This window comes from Carlito syrichta, unplaced genomic scaffold (assembly GCF_000164805.1).
Source record: "Carlito syrichta isolate Samal-C Ts95f unplaced genomic scaffold, Tarsius_syrichta-2.0.1 Scaffold303022, whole genome shotgun sequence".
In the NCBI taxonomy this organism is placed as follows: Eukaryota; Metazoa; Chordata; class Mammalia; order Primates; family Tarsiidae; genus Carlito; species Carlito syrichta.
Genome location: NW_007247118.1, coordinates 327,060 through 347,019, shown reverse-complemented (window position 1 = coordinate 347,019; position 19,960 = coordinate 327,060). Strand labels below are relative to the sequence as shown.

The 19,960-nt window shown below is 34.6% G+C and overlaps 1 protein-coding gene across 2 annotated transcripts in view; it reads right to left on the bottom strand.

The window, feature by feature from the left end:
- Window positions 1–13,560: 13,560 nt before the first annotated feature.
- Window positions 13,561–19,960, bottom strand: part of SNX16 (sorting nexin 16) — a 36,638-nt gene continuing 30,238 nt past the window's right edge. The window contains exons 6-8 of one of the 2 annotated variants that reach the window (XM_008057467.2): window positions 15,586–15,722; window positions 14,900–15,019; window positions 13,561–14,198 (exon numbers count right to left, since the gene is read on the bottom strand). In XM_008057467.2, the coding sequence (XP_008055658.1) occupies window positions 14,102–14,198; window positions 14,900–15,019; window positions 15,586–15,722 (354 nt within the window). In that variant the 3' untranslated portion in view covers window positions 13,561–14,101. The remainder of the gene's footprint in view (window positions 14,199–14,899; window positions 15,020–15,585; window positions 15,723–19,960) is intronic. The other variant, XM_021712032.1, reaches the window with a different exon arrangement.

The following is a 19,960-nucleotide window of genomic DNA, read 5'->3' as shown; positions in this document are numbered from 1 at the left end:
TTAAGGAGTGATAGGATAAAATGAGGCCCACCCAGTTAATCCAGTATAATCTCTCCATCACAAGGCTTTTACTTCATCACACCTGCAAAGTCTTTTTTGCTATGTAAGGCTATATGTTTACAAGTTCTAGGCATTAGGGTGTGAACATCTTTTGGGAGGGCATTATTTTGTCTGCCATAAGCAGGGAAGTTTAAATTGATACCTCTATTTTCATGAGTTGCAATCAGCTCATGAGAGTATGATTCTGTTCAGTATTTTGATTTAAATCAAAATAGGATGCGATGCAAAACTTACTTGTTAGTAATTAAAGCATCTAAGCAATTTATACAGTAACTTCTAGAAGCCTAGGTAAGCATGATCATGCAACATTTATTTATTAAGCTTTTACTGTCTCCCAGGCATTGTATTAGGTAGTGGTTATGCAACGGTAAAAAGATAAGTTCTTCTCCTTTAATACAGTTGAGAAAAGGGAGTTATATAGACAATTATGTATCAAGAAGTAATATTGGTGTTATGAGAGAAAACAGTGTTAAAGAAAGCTACATTGAAGGGGAATTTAAAACTAATGTGTTACAAGTTCTAACCCAAAGTTTGACTTGTTGGGCTTAGTCAATTTCTCACTTGAAGCCCCTGTGACAAGGAGGAATAAACCTTTCCTAGAACATATTGTATCCACATTAAACTAACATAACCTTTGACTACTGTATTTCTGTTCTGAATTTTTTTTTTGAGTCGGACTCTCACTGTCACCCAGGCGGGAGTGCATTGGCACCCTCGTGGCCACCGCAGTCTCGACTTACTGGGTTCAGGTGATCCTTCCATCTCAGCCTTCCAAGTAGCTGGAACCACAGGTGTGCACTGCCGTACCTGGCTAATATTTTGATTTATTGTAGAGATGAAGTTTCGCCAAGTTGCCTAGGCTGGTCTCGAACCCCTATCCTCAGGCAATCCTCTTGCCTCAGCCTCCCAAAGTGCTGGGATTACAGGTGTGAGTCACCATGCCTGGCTGTTCTGAATGTTTGGCTTGTCTGCCCCGAATTCAATCCTCTGCAGATTGATAAGAGGGAGGAAGCTTCAGCTTCTTGTTTATCTGGAACAGGGAAACAGCTCCTAGGATAAGATTCACCTATTTACTAATGTAAGTTATGACCAACCTTGGTATGCATTCCTGTATTTGTACCTTTTGGGTCTTTTTATTCACCTGTTGTCTACAACGTGCCTATGGGGCAACTACTGGGTTGGCTGATTTAACTCTCTGTCAAGTTTTAGCACAGAGAAGGTGCCACAATCCTTCTTTAGGAACCTGTATTGGAAGTGAGTGTGAATTCTGGGAACAGAAGTGGAGAGTTGAGAGGAGAGAGTGACCTTTTCAAGAGGGGCTATGATTTTCATGGGAAGACGTGAAATTTTTGTCTCGCCCCACCTTCTTCCTAGGTCTGATGGAGTTTCCACACTAAGTAAACATTTTATTCTGCTGACTCATCTTCCAGCTCCTGGCCCTACTCCCTCCTGTCTTGGAAAACTTGTGGCATTGTCATAACACCTAAGGGGGCAAGGTTTATTCCAGAGGGATCAGGATAATTCTTCATTCAGAGGCTGCAGGGCCCGTGCATGCATGAGTGACATTGGAATGGCCAGCAGTTTTCACTTCAGGGAGGTGGGTGTAATCCTGTAGCTACTTCAGGCTGGATAGAGGTTGTTTTCCCTTGGTTGATGGTATTAAAATGTGACTCTTGACACCTCTTCACCAATCTCCTTCATCAGCCCAAGCCCAAGAGGTAGAACCGGAAGCTGGAATCAGGGACAAGATTGAGAACTCTCCTTCTACTGGGTAGAGTGAAAGTATAATTCACAGATAATGGCCACGATCTGTCATCCGTGAAATTTTCACAAATATAACCAAATGCAAGAGACATTTGTGTGAAATAAAGTAGCATTAGGCTGGGAGCCAAAGAGCCTTGTTTTCTGTAATGCTCTATCACTCACACACTGGGCTCATGTAACCTTTCTAGTTTGCGATTTCATCTGCAAAATGAAGGGTTTGGAGTAGAAGACTTGGCAGGCTCCTCAGGCATAAACATTCTCAGGTTTGAATCTTTGAATCTAGTGAGGTGGATGCTGTCTGCAAACTGCCACCCTACAGTCACTGCAGGTGAGCTTTCCAAATCACAGTTGTTTTTGTGGGAATGGCAGGTTTCCTATGGAGGGGATTTGTGTCCTGACGGTCATTGTGGACCAGCTACTTTCTAAAGTACTTCTAGTTAGGAGAGCCCCTAGGTTCATACTACTAGCGAGTAGATTGTAAAGTATTAATTGATTAGGATCCAAGACTTCCAAATTCCCTATTTTAAAATTCATCTCAAAGATCGATCACAATCCACTCATACGTAACAAATACCTACTGAGTCTCTGAGGGGGTACGCCACAGCACTGGGATGTGGTAAGCCATGAAGGGCTGCTTAGAGTCAGCCTGTGGTGGTGGTTGGACTTAAGACCAGTGAGTCCAGCCCCAGGTGGTGAGTGGTCCACGAAAGGAAGGTACAGGCGCTACGGGGCTAAATTCCTGGGCGTTCCAGTGGGAATAGAACACGCAGAGTTGGGACATAGCATGAGCATAGCTTGGGGTTCCTGGTGGGAATTGGTTGACTGAGGAGACTGGAGAAGTAGCTGGGTCACAAAGGGCCTTGTTAATCACAACAAATGTGAAACACATGCCCTGTCGTGCAGTAGACAGTGAGTAGTGTTTGCTGATAAAATGCCTGATGTATGCAGATGACAAAGTGTTGGGTGAGTGAGAGCAATGCCTGAACTGTTTCTGAGATCTTTCTGTGAACAGAGCCCAAGGCCAACATATATTGTGCTTTTGTTGCTATCATTTTTCCAGAAACTCCATGCACGTGGACAGAAATCTCAGCATGTACAGGTGTATTGGTAAGAAGGCAATTCTTACTTCTATAGCTCTACATTCACTTACCTTTTCTGGAGTGTACCCACCCTGTACAGTAGAAGCTAGTGACAAGAAAGTGGAAGAAATTTACTCATGTTTACTTTTAAACATTTAAAGTCTAAAGCTCCATATGTAATCGAGTGAGGAACCAACCAATACCAACAAGGCACAGAAACACCCTGCATGTTTAGTCACGATAACCACTTTGTATTTTGATAGCAATGTTAGGAAGAGCCTTCCATATCAGTTTTCTGTGCCTTGACAAAACACAAAGTCAATATTATTCCTCTGACATATTTGAAAGGTGAGACTGAGCCAAGAGAAAAACATTCCCAAGAAAAAGTTTAAAGAAATTTGATGCCTGACCACAAACAGATCAACTTCCTTAACTTCACTATTTCTTTGTGTCATCAAATACTTTCCCTATTTGTTTGATTGTTTGCATAAGAAATTTTATGCTAAGTTTTAGTGTTTATAAAACAATCGGTAAGCATCACTTAATGAAGCAAGATTTATGAGAAAAACTGCACAAGTAGGAAGCTGAGATTTCCCCAGCTAAGTTTTGGTTTTCTTCCTCTATAGGAAATGTGGAGAAAATGTTGTGTTTGAAGGTTTTGTGGTAGAAAGTGTTCAAAACACTCGGTGACCCGAAAAAGATTAGTATGGTCAGTGAATCAGAAGAAGGGTGGCAGGAGATGATATTAAAAATGCGAACTCCAATTTACTGTCAACTTGGATGCATTAAAAAATGTATTTCCATGAAATTCTCTGTTCAAACACAAATTCTATCTATCATCACCGAAAGGCCTAAAATGGTAGGCCTACCAATAGTACAGTTTTGCAAGAAACTTTCTTTTCTTGACTCCAGATCATGACTGAATTCTTATAACAGCTTAGCGGACACTGGGTGAGGCATAAATCTCTGACTGGCACTCATTTCTGTGTGGGCATGGAAAACAGCATGCTGCACCTGCACAACGTTCATACTGACTGGGGGATATGGCTCTATTTCCCGGGCCATGGCAGATGCCAAGCACTATGCTGAGCACTTTACATACTCGTTATACATTCTTCTTTCAACAGACCAAATAAGTGGGCACGTATTGCCTCCCTTTTACATGAGCGCTGAGGTTCAGGAATGCAAAGGAATTTTCCCCACTTGGAAAGAAGCTGAGCCCAAAGTGAAACTTAGGTATGTTGGATTTTAAAGAGTTAGATTAAGAGGCAGATGGTTTGGAAAATTCTGGGGCTCTAAGAACTGAAGAAAGCAAGGAAGCATTTTGCAGCTACGAAACTCTCAGAAAATACAACAAATTTTTAGAAAAATATTTTGGGCAAGGTATTGTAGATGAAGTGACATCACCCCTCAATGAGTAATTATCATCTCGCTGAAGCAGGAAATACAGTTCTAAATGTCTTACATTTATGTCTTTCAGCACATGCAATACGGGTCTTATTTTTATTTTTATTTTTTGAGTCAAGTTCTTACTCTGTTGCCCAGGCTGGAGTAATGGCATGATCACAGCTCACTGTAGCCTTGACCTCCTTGGGACAGGCAATCCTTCCTACTCACCCTCCCGAATAACTGGGATTACAGGTATACACCAACATGCCGGCAAATTAATAAAGGTCTTATTTTGTACATAAAGTTGTTTACATATATAAAAGCAGTTTCTCCAAGATCCTATTATATAGGTCATTGATGGAATATTTGAAGGATAGAGGTCTGATACATACCAGCCTGTAAACCTGACAGACTGAATGCTCTCCTACTTCTGTCTGGTTTAGCTTTATCTGCCGTATTCCCTGGTCATCTTTATTCCCTCTCAGATGCTTGAGTCCACATGCTATTGAACTTTTCCTTCTTTTATCATGCATACTTCAACTAATTCAATGGAAGGCAAACTCGAGTTGGAAATGCTCCAGCAGGAACATTTTTATTCCATTTTAAGCAAAAGCACAGCTTTTATTTTGATTAATAAGCATAAAATTAAGCTAGTGATTGATAAATTTATGCTTAAACCCCCCCCCACACACAAAAAACAACCCAGTGTTTTTGTTTTTAGAGTTGGAGTCTCATTCTGTGGCCCAGGCTGGATTAGAGTAACACAGCTCACCACAGCCTCGACCTCCTGGGCTCAGGCTGAGATTCTTCCACCTCAGTCTACTGAGTAGCTTGGACTACAGGTACGCACCATTACACCCAGCTAATTCTTTTGTGGAGACGAGGCCTCACTCTGTTGCCCAGGTTGGTCTTGAACTCCCGGGTTCAAGTGACCCTCCAACCTTGACCTCCCAAAGTGCTAGGATTACAGGCGTGAGCCATCACTCTCTTTTTACACGCCCCCACGTGGCAGGCTGTGATATGACATGATATGCCCTTAAATGGCAGTAGGGCGACCCCTTAGGGCTGCTATAGCTCAAACCCAGCTTGTTGGCACAGAAGACAGAGAGGGACGTTTGGTTTTTTTGCTCCTGATCTGGTACTATCGTTTTCCTGTGTGCACCCTAGGAATCGCCAAATCTGAGGTCAGCCTCCAGAAAGAACCAGAAAGGATTTGGGAAGCTATCTCCTCGCTTACTTGTATCCTTAAGGTATACATCTTTTGCCTTGTTTGTGGACCTACTTAGCTGAGGTGGTCAGAGTTGTGCTTTGTTCATTTTTAGCAGACTTCAAACCTGTATTAGCTCTTTGTGCTTGGCCTATGTTACTCTGAGATCTCCCATTAGAACATTTGCAAAAGTCTCCATTTACCTTTCATCCCTAATTAAACTGCTTCTTTCAAGCCCCATGTGTCCAGATAAATATCTGTTATTGCATTATTCTTGTTTAATTACTAGTTCAAAGCCATCTTGTCCTATTGCAAACATTACACACATTTCCAGTATTTTACAGATTAAAAAGGCATTTTAAGTTCAGTAGTATAAACCACTATTTATCTAATGTGTCACTTGGAAATGCAGTTAGAACAAAAGCCATTGGTAAACTGGATAGACCCTATTCAAGCCTTCAAAATTTAAAATACAGGATAAATGACTGGAATAATATGTTGTTAATGAATGATATTAGGTCTGTTCACAAATATTTTAGTAAAATATTTCCACTGTATTTTAGGTTTACAGATGAACTCTTCTAAATGGCTAAAAACTATTCAGCACAGAAGCTGGAAGTCAGAATCTACCCATTTACAAGTGCCTACTATGAGACAGACTGGGTTTAGTATACTCCCACTTCATTTAGGACACAACAGTGCCATAGTTTGGGTGGCATTAATTTCCTTTTACAGAAGACAAATGTGTTGGAGAATTTACCATAAGTCAGATAGTGGATGGTGGGGTAGTATACATATTAGTTACTATTAGTTTAACATATTTTAAAATTACAAAGCACTGCATGTTTATTGTAGAAAATCTAGAAAATATAAGCTCATGAAAAGAAAAATTAAAATTCCTTTATAATTTCACCAAGTAGAGATAACCATGGCTATCATTTTATTGTATTTATCTTTCTATATACAAATTCATATATATATACCTTTTTACTTGTAAAACTTAAATAATACTGTTTTGTAGCCTACTTCTTTTGATTAGTGGTTATCTTAGTTCGATTTCTGTCATAGAATACCACAGACTGAGTAATTTATAATGAACAGAAATGTATTTGGCTCCCTGTACTGGGTACTGAAGCTAAGAAGTCTAAGAGCATGACATTGGCATCTGGTGAGGGCCTCCTTGCTGCATTATAACATGGCAGAAGGCATCACATGGCAAGAGAGAACAAGGGTTCAAACTCACAGACTCAAGCTCTTTTATAATTGGCATTAATCCAGTAATGAGAATGGAGCCTCATGACTTAAACACCTCCCATTACGCCCTCCCTCCCTACATTGTCGCACAAGAGATTAAGTTTCTAACACCTGCTTTCTGAGGGATACCTTCAAATCATAGGAGTGATATATCATGAATATTTTTAATCTTCTTCTTCAATATAACTTTATTAGGTACAAAAAGTCCACTTTTTTATATGCTTTAAAATGGTAACAAATCCTCTAAATACTGGAAACTTTAGTTGGCTAGTATTTGTGATTTAATTTAGTTAGTACTTGTGATAAATTTGTGATGTGATGCTAGATATTCACTAAATCTTTACTGAACTAAATCTTTACTCGTCACATATATGTCTTTAGTGTAAATTCATAGGAGTGTAATTGTTGGGTTGAAGCTATGAACATTTTTATGGTTTTGCTATGTGTTACCAAATCAGCTCTAGACATATTATTATTCTTAAACTAATTTACACTTCCATCAGCCATGCACAGAATTCATTTTCACATACTCTAATGAAAACACTTAAAATTTTTTTTGCCGGTATACTTCCTTCTTGTAATTGCAATTATATTGATTACTATTGAGATCATTTTTTTTTTATTTTTTGAATTTCTTCTTAAGTTTTGCCTTAGCAACTTTTTATTGACATGTTGTAATTGTACATATTTATGGAGTACAATTTGATGTTTTGATACATATATGTTGTATGTGTATATCTATCAGGGTATTCAGCATGTCCATTACCTCATATGTTTATCATTTATTAGTGGTGAGAACATTCAAAAGCCTCTATTCTAGTTATTTTATAATATACAGTGCCCTACTGTTAACTAGTGCCAGCATACCTTTCAATAAAACACCAGAATTTCTTCTTCCTATATTAACTTTATTCCCACTGACCAACCTTTTTCCATCCTCGCCTGCCCCCTTCCCTCTGCAGTCTCTGTAACTGCTGTTCTACTCTTGCTTCTATAATATCAACTCATTTTTAAAACAATTCACATATGAGTGAAACCATATGGCATTTGTCTTTCTGTCCCTGACTTATTTTACTTAACATGATATCCTTCAGATTCATTCATGTTTTCACAAATGGCAGCATTTCATTCTTTTTTATAGTGGAATAGTATTCTGTTGTGTATGCATACAACATTTTAAAATACATATAATAGGTGGTTGCTGGCTCATATCGTAATTTTACTTTTAATTTTTTGAGGCATCCCACACTGTTTTCCATAAAGACTGATTAATTTATAATCTTACCAACAGTGTGTACGTGTTCTCCTTTATCCGTATCCTCATAAATATTTGTTTTGTCTTTTTGAAAATAGCTATTTTAACTGAAATGACGTGGTATCTCATTGTGGCTTTGGTTTGCATTTCCCTGATGATTAATGATTGAGCATTTTTTCATGTACCTATCAGCCATCTGTATGTCTTCTTTTGAGAAATATCTATTAAGGTCTTTTGCCCATTTTAAACCAAGTTATTTGTTTTACTGTTGTTAAATTTTTAATATATTATGGATAGTATTCTTTTGTCAGAGGTACAGTTTGCAGATGTTTTCTCATTCTGTAGGTTGTATCTTCACTTTGTTGTTTCTTTTGCTGTGTAAACACTTCACAAACCAAAAGCATTTGGTTTTACATTTTAGAATTGAACATGTTAGAATTGATTTTTGTGTATGGTGAGAGGTAGGGTTCTTGTCTCATTTTTCTGCATGTGGCTATCCAATTTTCCCAGCACCACTTGTTGAGGACTATCCTTTCCCCATTGTGAGTTTTTGGAAAATCAATTGGCTATAGGTGTGTGAATTTATTTCTGAGCTCTCTACTCTGTTCCATGGTCTATGTGTCTGTTTTCCATGTCTTCCTTCTTTCCAATTTAAATGCCATTTATTTATTTCTCTTGTCTAACTGCTGTGGCTGGGAATTGCAATACTATGTTGAGCAGGAGTAGTGTAAGTGGGCATCCTTGTCTTGTCTTAATTGTGAGTTGGGCATATATGAACTTGTAAAATGATTAAATGTTGTTAAAATAAGAAAAGAAGAAAGATAAAACTTTGTAATATTATGCTATTATTGTTCTCTGAAGGAGAAAAACATCATCTTCTGTGATAACAAGTTAATTATGGAATGAAAAACAAATTAACTGGATAAGACACCTGAGTCTATTGGGCATATTTCCATGACACTTGTCACCATAGAACACAGAGTCCTACATTTCAGTCTTTATTTTAGTACTTCTAACATATGAGTCTTCAATATGTTCTAGACCACTGTACTGTGAAGAACAAGAGGGGTAATACCTCCAAAGTAATATTTCAGTTCTATGATGTAGGCCTTTCCCCTTTTAGACTATTTAGCTGCCTGATGGAGAGTGACCTGAGTGACTATAGTATTTCAAATGTAGCATGTCCCAAGGTGCATCTACCCCTCTGCCTCCCTAAATCTCCTCCTTCTCTGTAAGTCTTTTTGTCAACTAGTAGTAGCACGACAATCTCTCCAGGGTCCCAATCTCCAAGACCTAAATTTTCTTTTCAATTTTTGTTTTGCTAATGACCTCTGTTTTCTCTAATACTTCCCTAATTCAGGTTTGTATAATCCTATTCAATAAATGCTTTTGAGCACTAACTATGCGCCAGATTCTCCTCTACATGGGGAAGGGAGCAGGAGGTGGCGGAAAATAGACAAACCTTACCTTTCAGGGGAAAGACTGGGGAGGAGGCCAGAGGAAACATAACAAGAAGGTAAACAGTACATCTGAGATCAGACTGTTTTGAGTACTATTTCAGGTTACCTGGGGAAGAAAAATTTAACTAAGACTTGAAGAGAAGGAGTCAGCTAGTGAGAAGTCTGGGAATAACATTCCAGACAAGGGATGTGGCAAGGTTAGGAGGCACCAGAGCTTGAGATGCAGTCCCAGTACATATATATATATACACATATATATACATATATATATATACACATATATATACATATATATATATACATATACATATATATGTATGAGGATGTATGAGGTTTTAAATATCCTAATGTATGTAATGTTTGCAGCCTGGCTAATTGTAATCAAGTATATATCATGTAACCATATACAGATGTTTTTGTATATATTTTCTTTGTCAAAAGGAGCCTTAGAAGTAATGGACTTTGGAAATGTCTAATAGATGATCTCTCCCCTTTAGTTTTTGAGAATTTTTTGTTCTCCTTTAGCTTTTTCTTTGCTAACAAACTGTACAGTACAATGAATAACCCTTTTTAAAAGTGTTTTTTTTTTTTCTCTTAAGGTTACAGTCTGCAATACACACTTAATATAGCTTTTAACTTGGTACAACAAAACCTGCAACTTACAGTGGCTTAACAACTGGCCAGTCTTTGAGATTCTCTTACCTCTCCCTCATGCTTGTCATACCTCATGTTTTCAGATGGTTGCTATAGTACCTCTGAATATCATCTGAGATCAAAACAAGAGGAAGATTGGAGAGGTGCTCACTCTCTTATAGGAGATTTTTTATAAGCTACTAGCAGACTTCCACTTATCTCATTGGTCATAATTGTGACACAGGCTGAAACCTAGCTATAAGTGGAATTGAGAGAACAAGTATTTAATTTTTCTGATTCCTATCGTGGAGGTGGCAAAGAAGAGTAATTCAAATATCTGCTGTGTTAGCCAGTGAACAGTGTCTGCTATCCAAGGGACTAGAAGCTTGGACTGGTAGATCAGTTAGTTCTCAAGAGAGTCCTCCAGAGTTATAGATTTAATAACTCAAACTTGGGGCTTTATATTTCAGACTATAGTACAGGATTTCATCTACTATTTAGCTAATGCTATCTCTTTGATTACAATTAGCCAGACTGCAAATATTACATACATTAGGATATTTAAAACCTATATTTATTCTTACTATATCTATTACATTAAAGAACTACCTTTGTTTATTGACTGCTTTTTGTTTGTTTTGTGTGGAGATAATGAATGACATTGATCTACTTTTCCACAAATGACAGAAGAAAGTGACAAGTGAGGTCTCTTCTAATTTGAGACTGTGATTGAAAACCATGATCCTGACTTTGTATTCCATTCTGGCCCAAAACTTTACTATAGCTTACCATTAGCTAGCATTTAAAAATTTGCATTTGATATTAACTTTCTTATTTCAAGGCATTTTTTTTAAGGGAAGAAAAAGCAAGCTTTTTGAAATCACTGGCATCACTTATTGGTGGTAGTAATTGTGTTACATCAAGCACAGGCTATGACAAACTCTTACTTAAAGTCATTAAAATATCATTTAAGTCTAAGACTTTATCAGAGCAAAAATATGTTCTAATAAATAGGAAAAAATTGGGGTTGATTACAAGATAAAAGAATACAGCCATGGTTACTACATAAAAGCATAACTTATCCATACAATTCTATATAGTAGCTACAAGTGAACTATAATTTGGCTTAGAGCTGCCAAAAGACAAAACAGAGGAGAAATAAAGAGTAATAAATCAACTGTTTGGGAGAAGCACAGGTTTACATCTGAGACCCAAGATGTTTCTCCTATGGGTCCTCATAAAGGATACACCGTGTGATATAGTAGCCAGCAACCTAAAATATCTATGTATTGAAATGTAAGGTTTGATGACTGTTTTTGCTATTAGAAACCAACAGCATAGAAACAAAGTGTAATGCAGTAAAAGTAATCCCATGAAGAGCCAAAATGTGGCTCAAATATGTAGCTCTCTGAAGATCTCCTAGAGGATAAAATTGAGATTCTTCTATCTGCTAAATGGGAATACAAACTTGTTTAAATACAATTTTAAAACTCCTGTATTTCTATAAGTAATAAAATTCATTTCAAAACTAGATAAATTATTTTTATACCTCAGGCTACAGTTTCCTTTTAATGTCAATTGAATTAGACTACATAGATGATTTATCTAAGAAACATGGTTTTCTAAATAAATGTGCTTTAAATGGTTAATCTCAGTGTAATAAACAGATAATATACATTTTTAAAATGCTAAGTTTGATGATTGCACTACTTATATGTGAACTTAACTTTTAAATGGATAAAAGCATTACCACAAAAATATTGTTTCAGTTATGTACAACTTTTCTAATTATTAATATTGATTACATAGAAGTGCATTGCACCTATTCACAAATACTTAAATAAATGATCAGTACTATAAAATGCAAACGTAAAAATAAAATCAGACTCATTCTATATCTAGGAAATTCGTACTTAAATATAATTCAATTTACAATAATTGTAAGAAATAGGGAGAAGAGTATAGAAAGTGTAGGAGGATATGGTACTCAACACATGAACAACACAGCTACTGTTGTAGTGAAAAAATAATTTATTAAATGAATATAATACTGGGAGTAAAATGCATTATAAAAGTAAAAAAAAGTAAAGTATAAATATAAATAATAGTGGTTTCCTAATTAACAGAATTTTATCTTCACCCATCCAGAACTTTAAATACAATCTTCTGAACAGTGAAATTTAAAAAATGTTTGATTTACTTAAAAACAGGCAGCACTACAATATCTGAAATTTGGCAAAGATTATCTTGTTTTATTAGATTCAAAATTTAAATGATTGCTTTTTAAGCATTTTGTAATGTCTAGAATGAGAACTTAAAATAAATAAGCAGACCAGTTTATTATGTTCATTTTAGTCTCTAAGGATAGTAAATACCTTTCTAATACACATTGTGGAAATGTTCTGAGTCATAGCATACCTGTGCATTTTGACAAAAACTTTTACAATTTTTGGTGCTTTAAAAAGTGTTTCCTTTTTAAATCAAAGACTAACAACAGCCCATTGGATGTGCTGATCTATGTCAAAATTTTAAACAGTTACATCTCAATATGTACATCAAGATACTAAAAAACTTTTCGATAGTGAAGGAAAAAAAAGGAAATTGTCATTCTATTTCCCCAGTACATTTCCTTCAGTTTTAATAAAGCATATGCTGTTTAATATACTGACTAGGATTTTTCAAATGCTAGCATAATTACAATGCATATTAGCAGCAATATGCAAAACAGTAGAAATAGAAAATAAATGAGTAACTTCACACTATAAAAATGAAACAAGGCACTTTCAATAACTGTACACAAAGCTGAAATAAACAATTTTTTTAATAAAGCTGACTCACACACCATGGGAGGCTTTTGTAAAAAATGAAATAGTAAAGGCACTACATAATTCTTTCTCCCAACTCTACTTACTAAAGAAATTCACCAATTAAACTTGGCACAAATGAATTTGATTATCATAAAGTGCATCACTTGGCTAAATAAATAAAAAAATAAGCCATAATACAGTATAACAACATCTTTATATATATAGAAATAAAAATTCAATACCAGGATTCAAGCCAGTTAGGAACTTTGTAGTATATATGGCTTTTTATTTTGTTTTCTTGTTGCGAAACTTCCTATTAGCTTAGAATCTCTATTTTCAAAAGAATATGCCTTGATTAGCAATAAGAGGTAGTGTTTTGAAAGAGCAAATTCTTTCAGAACTCTCTGAAAGAGATTCAGAGCTTGAATTCAGAGTTTGACTCTTCTACAGTAGAGATTTAAGATAAAAATTATGTGGAAAATAAATGAGTATAACACATTAACCTATGACATTTATTATAGTATATTGATATTAATAAATCAGCTTTTAAAATCAAGGCTATTTTATCACTTTAGCTATATAATTACAGCTCTTTCAAATAGTTTTCCTTTGGTACTAGAAAGTCATCTTCTTTTTTTAAATAGCATTAACAAACATTTTAAACAAGCAACTTTTATTTAGAGATGGTAAACATGTCAATATTAAAAACTCATCATTTTAATCTTTACTATAACGTTCACTAATTTAAACCATTAATGAATATGTCATGTCAGAGATATAAAGAAGTCTATATCACCCAGATAGTAACATGCAATTAATTACCATTTGATTAATATAACTGGTGACTTCAAATACACACACATACACACATGTTTGGAGTAACGTATAGACAAAACACCATAATAATTTATGCACAGTATTTAAGAATGTGGGCCTTGATAACAGAATTCTAATAAGATTTTTTTTAGTGTATTAAATACAAGGTTGGATAAAGTACAATTAAAAGCATCAGTGAATATATTTCCTATCCCAATAACTTAAAAAGCTTTTCTTTATGTAAACTTTATACATGTGCATCTTTGCTCTTTTCTGTACATGTTTTACAGTTCTTTTTTTTTTCTTTTTAAATAGTATAGGCCACTCTTTTCTAAATTTGCTGAAACATCAAAATGGATGACACTTCTTGTGACCTATTAGTCATCTTCGGCATCATATGCCACTTCTGCTACTTCTATTTCTGATACAGCATTTTCAGGTTCACTACCACTTAAGCATGGTTGATTATCAGCTCTGCAAGAGAAGAGAAACATGTCAACGAAGGAATTGGATGCATGCTGTTTCACTTCAATATTACCTTTAAAAATCTTTCACCCTATGGAAGGAATATTTACATACTTTGTGTAAAAGTACTTAATGTAAAAAATATATGTAAACATTCAGAGATTTAATATTTTAAAGTTGTTATTGCCAAGTATCACTTTTAGAGATATATATATATCTCCAAACTACCATTTACCAATAAAAATCTAGTTTGTAATTATTTTTACCAAGATAAAATTATTGTCATAATTACAGCTCAACCATCATCACTAAATTATTAACAATTACTTTGAATTGCAATAAGAATTCTATATGCTTTCAAATACACACCTTTTCATCATTCCTGTTAGGTAGGCAGAGTGGTTGCTGTTATAGTATCCTACTTTTTGAATGGAAAAAGCGTGATATTGAGGGAAATTAAAATAAGTTGTCAAGATTTACAAAATTAATGAATTAACTGAGTCAGAGCCAACTTAATTCAGACATAGCTTTAAAGCAAGCAAAGAGAAAATTTACATTATGATGCCAAAGACACACTTTTACGGGGAGCCCAGAATATCTATAGTCCTCCTCTGTTTGCTCAGCAGATTCATGATGTAACACTGAGTATCAGAACCAGTTCCCTTCAATTAGTCAAAGGATTAGACTGCAATAAACTAAACATTATATACCTAGATTCTTCATCCAAGAAATCTTGATCAACCTCAAGTGCAGAGGATTCTACTTTTAGGATCTGTCCATCTTCTGTTCTTGACACGTATGGTGATTCTTCAGTTTCTAAAGACAATGTTCTAAAAGTAAGTTACAGCAATAAGTTATTTTCTATGACTAAAACAGGTATATGTTTATTTCTGTGAGTACATGAAGTTTTGGTAGTATTCAGATATTAATTTCTCAATGTAGTCAGTTGCATGGCTAATAAATAGCTCATTCTGAGAATCATCAGAGAAATTAGTATTTGTGATTAATTTAAAATAATATTTAGAATCAATTCAATATATGCTGATGAGAAGGCAAACTAGAGCTTTTATATGTGAAAGGTTAGTGGAAATACCTAGAAACTAAGATATCATTTAAATAGAATAATAATAGTTATATATTTAATAATTATTTAACAATGACTAAAATGAATAATGTTGATCTTCTTGAACAGCTAGAGGCTTGTTTTCCTGGTGTTTCCCATCTTTCAACTGCTCAGTTTCCTAAATAAGACACAATTTTCCCAAGGAAGTATGGCAAGAGTCTACAGCTTTCAGAATCAGAAATTTCCTAAATCATTTTAAAACATAAAAGGCATTGAGCCCAGAGTATTAAAATCTGAATTAGTCAGACCAAAAATGCAAATATCACAACACACCTGATTCTGTTCTCTAAAGTGTCTATATGAAGTTGCTTCTCATTAAGCAATTTCTTCAGTGATTCCACTTCTTTTTGTTTTTCAAGTAGTTCTTTCTGTAAATGGTAGTTAGTCTCTTCTAAAGTTTCACAGAAAGCCTTAAAAATGCAGAAAAAGAATAAAATTAATTACATATGCAGTATATGTCTCAAGACATTACTGAAGAGTCAAGGAAGATAGATAAATAACATGTATACACTCTAAATGATTTGTTCCATATCCTCATCTTTTTTAGGTCACTGCTATGTCGGTTTTCTTAGGCCTCATCTATCAGGAGGACTTATAACTACAAGTCCTTTTTCTTAAGAATTATTACAGTAGAGTGCTAATATGCCTGAAGTGAGTATGTGATATCCCTCTAGTGTAGAACTGGGATAAAAATAACTAGTATCTACTGCTTTAGTTTCTATTCTCCTTAATCTCCTTTTGCCTAGTTCTACAAGATTACACTTAAAAAAAAAAAGATTGTGGTTATTGATTCTATTTGTATTGGCTCAGTAGACACACTACTTTAACAGCATTTTGATACTCTTAGAGCACCAGGATGGACGGAGCAAGAGAAGAGGAGCCAGGCACATTATGGACAGTAAGTGATAAAAAATGAGACACTCAGGAATAAAGAAGGTCCCTAAACAGCTAAACCATTAATAAAAGTCACTCATCAACACAGGAATGCATCAAGTAAGATTGTTTGTGTCAGTCTAGTCTCTAGGTGGGTGAGGTAAAATGTTATCTGGAAAAAAAACCCCAAAAAACTAAAACCATGGGCTAATGTCTTATGTGGATTTTGGGAACAATGCATTCCAAGAAGACAAATAAATACATACTTAAATACAAGATATTGATATTATAAATACCAAAATCAAACAGATCTCTAAAACACCAGGAAGAAAAAAACCAGTTTACTATAAAGAGGCAGCAATGGACTGATAGTAGGCGTCACTAAACAACAGTCTATGTCAAAGGTAATGGAAAACATTTCAAAGCACTGAGAAAAAGAACTATCAAGGAACATCTTTACACTCAGCTAAATTATACTTCAAGAATAAAAACAAGATTAAAAGAAATTTGAACATCAAAGATCAAACAATACACATAAACTGAAAGAACCATTAGATGACTTATTTTAAGTAGTTAATGAACCCCAAAGGAAAAGTTAAGATGAAAGAAGGAATGCTGAGGAATAAAAGTGACACTCAGGTAAATCAAAAGAAGTACAGACTTTATGAAACACAAGAATGGCCAACTTTGGTGAGAGTTGTAAACTACTTGGTTCTAAAATTTTACATGAGAACATATAACCATTAAACAAAGGATAGTGACTATGGAACTTAGAAACCAAGAGTAGAAAAAAAAAGGAAAGAAAGAAAACTCATTAAATAACATGAAAGGGAAGAAAGGAAACTAGTAACATTAAAAAAAGTAGGGTAAACAAAAAGCACAGAATAAAATGGTTAAAATAAACATAAATACATTGGTAATTACTATACATATAAGAATAAACTCACCAATTAACAAAGGTTTCTCAGATTGTATCAAAAACCAAAAATATACCTCTATAATGGTTATAAGAGATAGACTTAAGATATAAAGGTAGAAACATACTTGTCAGGCAACAGAAAAATGCTTGCCTCTCCTCCTCTACTAAAAGTTGTAGTTTTATTAATAACTGACAATGCATTTCAATGTGAAAAATATTTTTAGGCACAAAGAGTTCCTATCTAATAATAAAAGTAATAATTCACCAGGAATATTTTAACTACATAGTTACAAGAATAAATTTAACAAATCCTCACCTAAAGGGTAAGTTCATTATCGTTCTCTTGTCAACTAATGGGTTAATCAACAAAAAAATAAGATTAAAAAGATTTTAATAACACAATGAATACATTTGAGCTAATGAACATATATTGAACCCCAAGTGTAACAATTAGGAAATATACTTTATTTTCAAGTATATATGAAAAATTAAAAAAACTTGCCACACATATATGCATATTGCAAAGACTGCAGAGCACTGTCAACAATAATGAAGAATCAGTGTCATAGAGAACATAATCTTTGAAAAAAATGCAAATATATAAAGCCAATAATATAAAAATGCTGGAAAAATTTAAGAGAATTCTAAATTTATGGAGCAAAGAAGATATTATAAAGAATATTAAAAAACAGGAATAATAAAAATATTATTTATTAAGTCTTGTGAAGTGCAATTTAGTTGTAATACATAAGAAATATATGTATACGTATAGTATTAGAAACAAATGAAAAAGCATCCAACTCAATAATCAAAAAAAAACATTAAAATCTAGTATAAGGAATAAATTAATAGAGGCAAAAAAAGAACTTAAGAGAATCAAGAAAGCAAAAAATGGTTTTTTGAAAAGACTATTAAAATACTCCAAACCCAAGAAAAAAGATCAGTAGAAACAATAGTGAGATTGAAAGTGGATATATAACTAAAAATGTATTAACAGATTTAAAAAATCATGGGAGAACACTAAGAATAGTCTTACATCGATGTATTTTAAAACCTTTATAAAATGGTTAATTTCTAGAAAAGTACAAGTCCCCCAAAACAAGTAATCTGAATAAACTGTAGTCATTAAAGAAATGAAATCAGTTGTTAAAAATCTACCCATAAAACAAACTAAAGAAAATATCAGATCCAGGATGTTTTACAGGTGAGTTCTAACAAACATTCAAAGAACAAACAATACTCTTCTTATTAAAATGGTTCTGGATAAAAGAAAAAAGGAACTATTTCCCAATTTATAAAACTAGTATAATCTTGGTACCAGATCCAACAAGAGCAGTAACAGAAAGGAATATTATAGATGCAAACAAAATCATTAAAATCAAGTCCAACAATTAAAAAAATACTAAATATATGAGTTAGTCCCACAAATGAACAATGTTTTATCATAAAAGTCTATGAATGTAATTTACCACACTAACAGATGAAAAAAAAAAATAATTGTCTTTTCAGATGCAAGCAAAAGCATTAACATTCACATACTCACATATACACATGCAAACAAACACAACTCCTACAAACTCTTAGCAAACTAGGAATAGTTCTCCCTAATCTGGCTGGGCCCGGTGGCTCATGCCTGTAATTCCAGCACTTTGGGAGGCTGAGGTGGAAGGATTGCTTAAGCCCAGGAGTTTGAGACCACCCTGGGCAACATAGTGAGACCTTGTCTCTATAAAAAGTAAAAATTTAGCAGAGCTTAGTGGCAAACAGCTGTAGTCCCAGCTTCTTGGGAGGTTGAGCTGGAAGGATCACCTGAGCCCAGGAGGTTGAGGCTACTGTGAGTCATGATCTTGAAACTGATCTTGAAACTGCTCTCTGGTGTGGCAACAGAGTGAAACCCTGACTTAAAAAAAAAAAAGGCAATAAACAAATCTGCAACTATACCAGCCTCCAGAAAACATCATAAACAATGGTGAAATAAGGTTCATTTTTTCTTAACATGAGGAAGAGAGAAAAAGGATGCTAACCATAATGGCTTCAATTAACTTCCAGAGATCCTAGCTAGCAAAATAATACAGAATAATGAAATGAAGGATATTAAATTTATATTAGGTTTCCTATTATTAGGAAAGAAACATAATTATTAATATTACAGGGGTGTGATTACCTATATAGAAAATCTAAGATGCTCCATAAACCAGTAAGAGATTTCAGCAAAAATATGACATACAAAAATTAATAATACAACAAATTTAGAATATAATAAAATATGAATTATTTTATCAATTAAATGATAGAAATCCTATGACGCTTTCCTTAGAAGTTTATGAAAACAAAGGTAACCTTTTATTGAAGAACTTAAAAAAAGACCTCTACAAGGCCAGGTGCGGTGGCTCACACCTATAATGCCAGCACTTTGGGAGGACAAGATGAGATGATTGCCTGAGCCCATGGGTTCAAGGAAAAAATTAGTCGGGTGTGGTAGCGCCCGCCTGTAGTTCCAGCTGCTTGGAAGACTGAGGTGGAGAGATCCCCTGAATCCAGCAGGTCGAGGCTGCAGTGGCCATGAGTGTGTCACTGCACTCTAGCCTGGGCGACAGAATGAGACTCCAACTCAAAAAAAAAAAACAACTTTATAAGCAAAGATTTATTGATAGGAAGATTCAATACAATGAAGATGATATTTTTCAAAATTAATCTGTAAATGTAACATAACGCCAAACAAAATGGTAACAGGATTTTTTTCATGAAATTCGCAAGTGAGTCTAAAATTCATATGGGGGGCAACCCCTTTGGGTCCCCTCCCACTGTGGGAGTTTTTCTGTCCTCAATAAATCCTGCTTTCTTTTTTTTTTTTTT